Source organism: Oncorhynchus gorbuscha, linkage group LG23 (genome assembly GCF_021184085.1).
Source record: "Oncorhynchus gorbuscha isolate QuinsamMale2020 ecotype Even-year linkage group LG23, OgorEven_v1.0, whole genome shotgun sequence".
Taxonomy (NCBI): domain Eukaryota; kingdom Metazoa; phylum Chordata; class Actinopteri; order Salmoniformes; family Salmonidae; genus Oncorhynchus; species Oncorhynchus gorbuscha.
This window is the reverse complement of record NC_060195.1, coordinates 37,606,068-37,618,253: the sequence shown is the minus strand read 5'-3', so window position 1 is coordinate 37,618,253 and position 12,186 is coordinate 37,606,068. Positions and strand designations below refer to the sequence as shown.

Genomic DNA, 12,186 nt, shown 5'->3' with positions numbered 1-12,186 from the left:
GCATGTGGATTACTTTATTATTAGCATCACAGTCTCTAGTGAAAGTCTACACACCTCTTGCGCAGATCACATTTTGCTGCTTTAAAAGGATACTTCGGGATTTGTGTGTGTGTCTGTGTGTCTGTGTGTGTGTCTGTGTGTCTGTGAGGGGGAATCAGATTAACTTGTGGATACCACAAGCGCAATTGCTAGTAGTGCAATGACTGGAAGTCTATAGCCATAGATTTCCAGTCACTGTGCTAACGCTAGTTAGCATTGGCTCGCAAACTGTCTCGAACTTCCTTCTTGCTGGACACAGAGACAATGTTATCCACGAGTTCATCTGACTCTGGGGAAGTAGATAAAGGGCTTCAATCCAAAATCCTGAAGTATCCCTTTAAAATGAAATCTTAAAAGGGATTACGTTAGATGTTTTTCCTATCGATCTACACAACCTACTGCACATTTTCAAAGTGAAAGAAAAATGCTGAAAGGTCCCGCTAATTGGATAGTCGGGATTTTCCTTCAGTGGCAGCTCTGTGGATGACCTCAAACTTTCTTTCACTTTGTAGGTTGTGTAGATCTGTAGGGGAAATCATCCAACGTCATCCCTTTTGAGATGTTGTTTTAACGGCAGCACAATGTGAAGACTATGCAAGGGGTGTGTGGACTTTCACTGGGCACTGTATGAGTGTATTTGTGTGAGTGTGCGTTTGTCGTGAATGCATGCCTTTGTCTCTTATATTCCTTCATTTGCTTGTGTTTAGGTTTGGTGTTGTAAAAGTGTTTATGTGGTATGTGAGTGCTTGTCAATTTGCATTCGTACGCATATGTGCATGATTATGTGTTGTTTGTATTTGATATACATCGGTGTGTGCGTGTGTGCTTAAAGTTAGTCGTGCGTGCCTGCTTATATGAGTGAGCGTGGACGTTAGAGCATGTGTGCGTGTATGTGCGTGTATGCATGTGTGTGTGTGTGATATGTGTGTCTTGGAAGCGACCAAGGGTGGCTAATGTGCGGACCCTTTTAAGGCCCTCTCTTCCAGCACCACACAGGGAAAATGGTGGCCAAATGATCTGTGTCAATGGCGGAGAGCTCAGTGCCTGTCCACTTCCCTGTCCCGTATAGCCACTGAGAGACAGAGTACATACAGAGACCCCTCTTCCCCTGTCTGTCTGTCTGTCTGCCCGCCCGCCCGCCCCCAGGACCTCCCACAAATTCTCATTGTATCCATTCTTCTCTCTCTTTCTCTCTCTTTCCATCTCTTTCTCCATCTTGTTGCCACACACCTCTCTTCCCTCTCTCGTATTCACTTTTGCCCATTGCTTTCCAATAACCTTTTCGTCCTCCCTATGCTCGTTCTCTTTTTGCATTCCTCCACCATGCATGTTTTCTTCATGGTCCCTGTCTCTCTCTGTCTTCCAGGCTGACAGGCAGACAGACAGCAAGGCATGGTTCTGTGTAATTATGGGTCTTAAACAAGCTGCTGTTCAACAGGTGTGAAATATGTTCTGTACAGGATGTGCTCCCACATCCATCCATCCATTCCCCTCCTCCTCTCTCTGTATATCCAATCCATCTCTCTCTCTCTCTCCTTCTCCCTCGCTCTCACTCTCTCAACCCCTTCTTCCACTCTGTCTAATGTCTTTCTCAATCCTGCATGATCCCTCTTTGTTTCTCATTTCCTCTCTTCCTTTCTGTCCCTCTTCCCATCTATATGTAGAAGGTCTCTGGGTTCTTGGTTCTCTGCCTTTCCTCTCCTTCGCCTCCTTTTAGTCCCCCCTCTCTTCCTTCTCCTCTTCGGGAAGTCTCTCATCAGTATGTAGTGTTCTCTCTCTCACTCTCTCACTCTGTCTTTTCTCTCCCTCTTTCTTCCCTCCATCATGTTGCTTCCGTGGACACCGTGTTCCTCGCAGAACTAGCTGAACGTGTCAGGACCTAAAAGAGTCAACACCATTTTCCGCTACAGAAGAGACTTCCTAACGTCATCACTTTCCACACATTACTCCTGAACACGCCTTCACACCTTTCATCTGAATGAATTGAACAGTTACAGCGGAAAACATGTCGACTCCTTTCAATCACAAAACCTCAACACCTGACACACCTTAATATTTCAAACTAAACTCAGCAGCTCACCAACTCTCCCTTGGAACTTGGACCCCTAAAAACACCTCAACTCCTTCGTTTTTACTCTCAACTTTCTTTTACTCTGGACACCGAAACCAACTCTGAGACTACCCTTAATACAGAAATGACCGAATCTAGGTAACTTCCAAACACACAACTGGTACACTTGACTTTACATGTGTTTTAATGCTAAATGCAATGCAGTCTGGCCGAATGCCATTTTGATGCACAGGCGTCTTCTGTAGAATGAGAATTTCACTGTGGATGATAAAGGTTATGATCACCTACAGCCAAAGCCCTCAGTCTTCTGTAGAATGAGAATTTCACTGTGGATGATAAAGGTTATGATCACCGACGACCAAAGCCCTCAGTCTTCTGTAGAATGAGAATTTCACTGTGGATGATAAAGGTTATGATCACCGACGACCAAAGCCCTCAGTCTTCTGTAGAATGAGAATTTCACTGTGGATGATAAAGGTTATGATCACCTACAGCCAAAGCCCTCAGTCTTCTGTAGAATGAGAATTTCACTGTGGATGATAAAAGGTTATGATAACCTACAGCCAAAGTCCTCAGTCTTCTGTTCAGGGAGCAGGGAGCAGTACCTGGCAGTAAGAACACTAGGAACACACTCCACAGGCCAGGGTGAAGCCAGAACATTCTCACAGAGGAAATGATATTACATTAACACAGGATTCCTCATGATCTCTCTCTCTCTCTCTGTCTGTGTGTGTGTGTGTGTGTGTGTGTGTGTGTGTGTGTGTGTGTGTGTGTGTGTGTGTGTGTGTGTGTGTGTGTGTGTGTGTGTGTGTGTGTGTGTGTGTGTGTGTGTGTGTGTGTGTGTGTGTGTGTGTGTGTGTGTGTGTGTGTGTGTGTGTGTGTGTGTGTGTGTGTGTGTGTGTGTGTGTGTGTGTGTGTGTGCCTACACAGTTCTCCATTCTCTAAATCATGTTAGATTGATCTATCTTGATCTATCGTTTGATCGCGGATCTACATTTAAAATGTTGCACAATCTTATGGCTGCCAGCTGTAAGACAACGTTTATGGGACTTGATATGAAGTTAAGGTTTGAGGTTTCGCTCATGGTTTCAAGTCTGGGGTCGGTTGGGATTGAAGATTGGGGTTAGGGTTCAAAGTTCAAAGTCAGGGCACAGGGGCCAGTCTTCGTGGACTTGCAATCAGCTATATGTATGATGACTTTAGATCACATAGGACTGGATGGAAGGCTGTCCTGCGCTTGCTGGTTAGCATATTTACTGTCATCTGGCTAACATATACCAGACGGGCAGGGACCAAGGCACGGCGAAGCATGGGTCCATGCTATAATGGATTATACACATCTCAGACATATTCAACAGGACTTTCTATATTCTGTTCTGTTCTATTCTGTTCTATTCTGCTATTTTCTATTCTGTTCTATTCTGTTCTATTCTGTTAAATTTTATTCTGTTTTGTTCTATTCTGTTCAATTCTTTTCTATTCTGTTCTGTTGTATTCTGTTAAATTTAGTTCTATTCTTTTCTATTCTGTTGTATTCTATTATGTTGTATTCTGTTCAATTCTGTTCTATTCTGTTCTATTCTGTTAAATTTTATTCTGTTTTGTTCTATTCTGTTCAATTCTTTTCTATTCTATTATGTTGTATTCTGTTCTATTCTGTTCAATTATTTTCTATTCTGTTCTATTCTGTTCAATTCTATTCTGTTCTATTTTGTTCTATTCTATTCTGTTCAATTCTGTTCTATTCTGTTCTGTTCTATTCGGTTCTATTTGTTAAATTATATTCTGTTTATTCTGTTCTGTTCTATTATGTTCTATTCTGTTCTATTCTGTTCTATCAGTCCTGAAATCCAGATTTAGTACCTGAGGAAAAGTCTATTCCACCATAAAATAATGCGGTTTTGTGCACGCACACACTCACACACACTCACACGCACTCACACACACACACACACACACAATGGTACCCTGGCTGGCTGGACAGTAACATGCGTATAGGCCGCAGGGAGGGAGGGGGAGGGGTAGCCAGGGTCAGGGTCGATGTTGTGTGCCTGCGTACAGTTAAGAGCACAGATTTATGTGCAGTCTGTACTTAATCAAACGTGCATTCCTTTGCTAACTCAACACACACACACACACACATCACATATGCACACACATGGACACACGAACACACACACAAGGACCAATGCACCCATCTTTTGAAACCCATGTGCAGGGCCTTCAGAAAGTAATCATACCATTTGACTTATTCCACAGTTAGTTGTGTTACAGCCTGAATTCAAAATGGATTCATCTTATTTGTGTCTCTCTCCCATCTACACACAGTACCCCATAACACGGTGAAAACATGTTTTTAGAAATGTCAGCAAATGTATTGAAAATGAAATACATAAATATCTAATTTACATAAGTATTCACACGCCTTACTCACTACATGTTCACATTTTTGGCAGCGATTACAGCTGTGAGCCTTTTGGGGTGAGTCTCTAAGAGCTTTGCACGCCTGGATTGTACAATATTTGCCTATTATTCTTTAAAATAATTATTTAAGCTCTGTCAAGTTGGTTGTTGATCATTGTTGGACAGCCATTGTCAAGTCTTGCCATAGATTTTAAATCAGATTTAAGTCAAAATTGTAACTCGGTCACTCAGGAACATTCACTGTCTTCTTGGTAAGCAACTACAGTGTAGATTTGGCCTTGAGTTTTAGTTATTGTCCTTAGTGTCTGGTGGAAAGCAGTCTAAACCAGGTATTCCTCTAGGATTTTGCCTGTGCTTAGCTCCATTCCATTTTTTTTTTGGTCCTTAACAATTACAAGCATATCCATAACATGATGCAGCCACCACTATGCTTAAAAATATAAGGAGCAGTACTCCTTAATGTGGTGTATTGGATTTGCCACAAACATAACACTTTGCAATCAGGACAAAAAGTGACTTGCTTTGCCACATTTTTTGCAGTTTTACTTCAGTGCCTTACTGCAAACAGGATGCATGTTTGAAATATTTGCATTTTGTACAGGCTTCCTTCTTCTCACTTTGTCAATTAGGTTAGTATTGTAGAGTAACGACAACATTGTTGACCCATCCTCAGTTTTCTCCTATCACAGCCATTAAACTCTGTCACTGCTTCAAAGTCACCATTGGCCTCATGGTGAAATCCCTGAGCGGTTTCCTTCCTCTCCGGTGACTGAGTTAGGAAGGACGCCTGTATCTTTCTAGTGACTGGGTGTATTGATACACCATCCAAAGTGCTCAGAGCGATATTCAGTGTCTGCCTTTTAAAAAAAAACATCAGCCAATAGGTGCTCTTCTTTGCGAGGCATTGTAAAACCTCCCTGGTGTTTGTGGTTGAATCTCTGTTTGAAATTCTCTGCTCGACTGAGGGGCCTTACAGATAATTGTGTGTGTGGCGTACAGAGATGAGGTAGTCATTCAAAAGTCATATTAAACACTATTATGCTAAGCAACTTATTATGGGATTTGCTAAGCACATGTTTACTCCTGAACTTATTTAAGCTTGCCATAGAAAACGGGTTGAATAATTATTGACGGAGAGATTTCAGCATTTAATTTTGTATTAATTTGTAAAAGAAAAATTAAAACAAAATTCCACTTGAGGTATTGTGTGTAGCCCAGTGACAAAACAAATCTACATTTAATCCATTTAAAATTCAGGCTGTAATACAACAAAATGTGGAAAAAGTCAAGGGATGTGGGGATTTTCTGAAGGCACTGTCTGTACATGTGCGTGGGCATATGCACACACTCACACACATATGTTGACGCACACACACACACACACACACACACACACACACACACACACACACACACACACACACACACACACACACACACACACACACACACACACACACACACACACACACACACACACACACACACACACACACACACACACACACACACACACACACACACACACACACACACACACACACACATACTCTCCCCATCTCTTATCCCTGGAGATATCTTCTTGGGTTTCATATAGAAATTCTACTTGATCTACTTGGCATGGAATGCTCCCTGGATTGACAAAGAACATCAATGACAGAAGAACAAATGGGAAATAAAGAGCGGAATAAAATATACAAGACTATTATTAGGTTTACAACAAAACCCTCACAATTTATTGCTTCCAACAAATATGTATTTCTCTCTTTTTCTCTTCATTTGTTTAGCAGGTTGACGTTTATTGTCATGAATCTTGCCCTGGAGGCAGACCTAAGCGATTTCTGATAGATGGGCCAGCTGCAAAGTCAAAATTGGCTATATCGTAAAAATTCATGAAAACTCAAATGAGCTATTTTAGTCTTAATTTAAGGTTAGGGTTAGGCATTATGGACTCTGCAGAAATATGTATTTCATATGTATGTATTCTTATTGGATTGTTGAATTTACAAATCAATTAGGTTGTTGCTGCCATGTTATGTGTTTGTCTTAGGTCGCTCTTTATGTAGTGTTGTGGTGTCTCTCTTTTCGTGATGTGTGTTTTGTCCTACATTTTTACTTTATTTTTATCCCAGCCCTCGTCCCCGCAAGAGGAGTTTTGCCTCTTGGTTGGCCGTTATTGTAAATAAACATTTGTTCGATTTTTTTTTAAAGGGTCAGATCCTTAAGAGGTTTTAACTGACTTTCCTAGTTAAATAAAGTTTAAATAAAAATAAAATGAAAAAATGTAAGGTGTTATACCATTAGTTACACTTGCAGATAGGGGGAGAATGCGAACGTCAATTCCTCCCAGTCTGATATTGATGAGCAAGCGGTAGGTGGCGTTTCTTAAACACTATATTCTATTTTCATATTTATAACATGTCCGAGTTGACTATGTACAGTACATGTCCTGATGTGCATATATAGGTGTACGCTACCTGTTAGATATTTGGGGCATCATTTGATGTGCTTTTGTATGTTAATGCTGTAGGGGCGAGTTAGCTAGCAATTACTCAATTGTAATGGTTGCATTAGCTCCCTGCTAATTCACAGTTATTTCCATTCTAACAGACGAATCTACAGCCATGAACATACTGTTGTCCTCCACATCTAGTGTGCTTCCTTGTGTCTATCATTAGAATAAACACCAATCAACTGGGACCGCTGGCTGGGTATTACTTTATTTAAAAACTACGCAATAGATTTACGAAGTATGATCACATCTGTTACACCAGCTTGCGACAGATTTCTCTGGCAAGATGCATGACAATAAAAGCCAACCTGCATGTGTTTATTCCCTCTCTTATTCTCCTTCCCAGAGAAATCTGCCTTGAATTGTTCTTACTGTTGCTTTTATTACACTCTGTTCGTTCTCAGTTTTACATCCACCATTAACGATCAATATTAGCTTCCTCTACTTCTCGTTCTTTCCTTCCATGTTCACTCATTGGTCCCTCTCGTTCTTTCCTTCTTTGAACCCTCAAACCTCCCTCTTCTATTTCAGCTCTCCTTTCTTCTATACCTAATTGCCTTCCTCTCTTTCTTTCTCTAATTTGCTTCCCTCATCCCTTCCATCCACCTCCTTGCATTCTTCCTGACTTTTTTCAGTTTCAGACGTTCAGACTTCGGTTTCTAATTTACCTCCCCCTGCTCCGCCTAACTCCCCACCCCCGGCTTACTCTTAAAAAATAAATAAGCAAAAAAAAAAAACATACAAGAGCCTTCCATTCAATTTATCCGGTCTGTCTCTGCTTTAGAAAATCAGAGAAGGGGAGAGGAGAGGAAGGAGGAGGGATGGGGGGTCCTGAAGGAGACAGTGAGAGACAGACAGACATAAAGAGAGGGAGGTAGAGAGAAACAGAGAGGAAGAGAGGGAGCAAAGGGACTTGGATAAGAGAGAGTATGGGAAAGGCAGAGAGAGAGAGAGAGAGAGAGAGAGAGAGAGAGAGAGAGAGAGAGAGAGAGAGAGAGAGAGAGAGAGAGAGAGAGAGAGAGAGAGAGAGAGAGAAAGAAAGAGAGAGAGAAAGAAAGAAAGAAAGAAAGAAAGAAAGAAAGAAAGAAAGAAAGAGAGAGAGAGAGAGAGAGAGAGAGAGAGAGAGAGAGAGAGAGAGAGAGAGATGGTAGGGGCGTTTGGTGAAGTGAGGGGCCATGTTAATTTGGGAAAAATGTAAACAGCATGTGTAACTGTTCAAAGCGTGACCAACTCATTTTATATCATTCCCCCTCTCCCTCGCTCTTTCCCTCTCTCTCTTTCCCTCTGGGTGCTGCTAACTTCTGTCAATAGGGAATCTGTACTGCATTAACCCTGCAACACCACTTTCTCCTTCTCTTACTCAATCTCTTTCTTTCTCTCGCTCTCTATTTTTATCGCTCCCTCTCTCACACACAAAGAGTCAAGGATGGGGTTGAGTAAAGGATGTTAAGGGTCAATCTCTCTCTCTCTTTCATCCCTCTTTCCTTCTCTCTTTCTCTCTGCTTTCTCGTGTATTCCTCTGTCTCTCTGCTCTAGATCCAGGCGTGGGTTTGAGCCATTGAAAAGAGTGGATATGCTCTGGTGTCACAGCGCACGGACACAAACACTGTTATCTAAAGCCCGACACTAATTGACCCTTACAGCCATAATATGAAGTGTGTGTGTGTCAGAGAGGGAAAAAGGGAGGGAGAGAAAGAGAGAAAGAGAGAGAGCGAGAGATTATCTATTTCACTTGCTTTGGCAATATAAATATGTTTCCCAAGCCAATAAAGACCCTTAAATTGGAATTGAAAAAGAGAGAGAGAGCAAGAGAGAGAGGGAAGGAAAGAGGGATGAAAGAGAGAGAGAGAAGGAAAGAGAGATGAAAGAGAGAGAGAGAGAGAGAGAGAGAGAGAGAGAGAGAGAGAGAGAAGGAAAGAGGGATGAAAGAGAGCGAGAGAGAGAGAGAGAGGTCAAAGGCAATATGTTTTGTTTTTTGAAGTTGTGGTTTATATTCTTTGTTTGCTCAAAGTATCTGAGACAACTTGAGTTTGTTTCAAGTGCAATAGTTATATAAGTGATATTGAATGAGTTGTATGGGGGGGTTGGTTAGTTATTTTAACCACTCTTTATTGAAGACCACCTGAAAGTGTGGGAGGGAGGGACGGAGGACGGGAGGGAGGGAGAGAAGGAGAGAGGGAGGGAGGGAGGGAGAGAGAGAGAGAGAGAAGGAGAGGGACAGAGAGAGAGAGAGAGAGAGAGAGAGAGAGAAAGAGAGGGGGGGATCTTCTTCAGCCTACTATTCTTTTGTTTTAATGCTTATAGCATCATTTCGGCACACAATGTTTCACCTCCCTTTCCATTTCCCCCTTTCACAGACATGGAACAGCAGCCGCACAAGCTGTCCCAAGAGGCAGGTGTGTGTGTGTGTGTGTGTTCTCACACCCTGACTAACGTGAATCATGTACTTTCTCATATCAGTGACAGCTAACTAGACAAGGGCTTTAGCTGCCCCTGACCCCTCTCAACCCAAGCCATTTTTTACAATGAAGGAAACTTTCCATTCACTCACGCACACACACACACACACACACACACACACACACACACACACACACACACACACACACACACACACACACACACACACACACACACACACACACACACACACACACACACACACACACACACACACACAATAGAACTCATTTCTACAAGCTTGTAAAAACTTACATTCAGAAGAAATTGCCTCCTTAATGTCCTACACTGTAACTTCCATTTTAAATAGTACAAGGATGTTTTCTAAGCGAAAATTGTATATGTTTTGATAAAGATATGTCACGTCTATAAAAGGGGGCCTTTTTTTATCACATTTTATCTCAGTATTTGTTCACATTTTTTCTATCAAAATGTACAATGTACCATTATAGCATTTCTTTGGAGGTCATTGTATTTTGTTTGTGATTTTCTGCAGACAAAAGTTAATATAAAATACTATAATGATTCTGTATTCTCATATAAATGTGTTATAAGTATTTGTTGTCTTGTGAATATGCTTATGTTATTACACATTTCTATATTAGAAGAGGGATTTCTACACTTATCTAAACATATTCACGATTCATATCTATTGAAATTGAATTAGAAGTTTGAGAAAAGTGGTGCAGGAAACGAAGTGCAAATTCCCCTTGGTCATCATGTTATTATTATCCAAAATATACAACTAACTGGGAACCTCAACTGTGAACAATCAAAAAATGATCAAATAACAGAGATGCCACTGGTATGCTTTGTAAAATATTAATTTGTGAAAGCCATCGGTTCAGGATATTCAAATATTAAATATGCAATAATAATAACTATAATAATCATCATTATAATAAATAAATACACATTTTTATAAGAATGTTATTGTGGAAGATAATTTACACGTGATCATTTTTACTGGGACTTACCTTCAAAATGCATTTTTAATTTTCGCAATATCCTTTATTTCCTTTCGGCGCGCACTGATTAAATCAGCAAGACTTTCTCCAAAGGCTACTGGAGTAATTGCGTAATGATGAATTCGAATATCTTTTGTTGATTTAACCTTTTGAAAACTTTTCTCCATAAACTAACATTTTTCCTTGATTAGTCTAACTTGAAGTGCCTTCTCTTTAAAAAAAAACATATTCTGAATCCTATGTCCATGAAATGTCCATGGAACATTACACCTTCTCTAATGAAACGTTTGTGAATTGATCAAAAACATCGCTAACGCCGAATTCTACCGGTGGGTCGCTGTTTATAAAAGCCGAGGTGTGCGCACCAAATCCGCCTGGCTGACTTTGACGGTCCGCAGACTTGACGGGTGTGTGGTCTGTGTGACAGACTGACTGACGGCGGAGGGTTTTTGTAAGGAGGGCGAAAGTTTTTCTGTCCCCCTCCTTTCCCCCTCCCATCCTTTTCCTCCTTTCTTTAGTTATTCTCCTGGTGATTCACCAAGTTGACGCATCGGCTAAACTTGAAGGAGTCGTTGGAAGCAAGAGACTCGAACTTGTCACGACTAATTTCTATCTCTGTGATTCTTCCTTTTCATCAAACATATTGTTATTTCATTCGTTCCATGCTTCATCGGGATATTTGTACAAGTTAGCCTATGTCAATGGCATATAGGCTTGCCTCAGCGAATTAAAACAGTCTATTTGAATTGAAGTTGAGTGAATGGGCTCTATGAATAGAGCCTGATGCGTTTGTATGTGTGTGGTCATTGTGTATTTAGGTGTGCGTGTGTTAGCCTATGTGAATGTTTGCCTGCTCCACTTCTAACTTTCTCCTTTGTGTTACATTCATTCAATTGGCATTAGCTTTATTGACAGTTAGATTAGTCTGATCTCCTTCTCTCACCTCCACCTGTCAGTCAACATGTGCCATTGTGTACCCATAGTGTGGTTTGCGTTTGATGTGTGTGTGTGTGTGTGTGTGTGTGTGTGTGTGTGTGTGTGTGTGTGTGTGTGCGTGTGTGTGTGTGTGTGTGTGTGTGTGTGTGTGTGTGTGTGTGTGTGTGTGTGTGTGTGTGTGTGTGTGTGTGTGTGTGTGTGTGTGTGTGTGTGTGTGTGTGTGTGTGAGAGAGAGAGAGAGAGAGAGAGAGAGAGAGAGAGAGAGAGAGAGAGAGAGAGAGAGAGAGGCTATGTGCACACTGCCCACAACATGAGGTGAAAACTGAGCTGCACTTCCTGACCTCATGCCAATTGTATGACCATATTAGCGACACATATATCCCTCAAATTACACAGACACACAAAGAATTTGAAAACAAATCCATTTTTGATATACTCCCATATCTATTGGGTGTAATACCACAGTGTGCAAACACATCATCAATATGTGTGACCTGTTGCCTCAAGAAAAGGGAAACCAGGGATTTTTTAAAACATTTGATTTAGATTGTACTTTGATTTAACTAGGCAAGTCAGTTCTCTCTCTTGAACAAATTCTAATTTACAATGATGGCCTACGCCAGTCAATGCTGGGCCAATTGTGCACTACCCTATGGAATTCCCAAGCACAGCCGGTTGTGATACAGCCTGGAATCAAACCAGGGTGTCTGTTGTGACACCTCTAGCACCAAGATGCAGTGCCTTAGACCACTGAGCCACTCAAGAGCCCAGGGACA

The 12,186-nt window shown here is 41.3% G+C and overlaps 1 protein-coding gene across 1 annotated transcript in view; it reads right to left on the bottom strand.

The window, feature by feature from the left end:
• The window catches only part of LOC124010670, a 46,357-nt gene extending 35,472 nt beyond the window's left edge, over positions 1-10,885 (bottom strand). Inside the window, exon 1 of the mRNA XM_046323333.1 lies at positions 10,484-10,885. Within this exon, the coding sequence (XP_046179289.1) occupies positions 10,484-10,496 (13 nt within the window). The 5' untranslated portion in view covers positions 10,497-10,885. The remainder of the gene's footprint in view (positions 1-10,483) is intronic.
• Between the last annotated feature and the right edge of the window lie 1,301 nt (positions 10,886-12,186).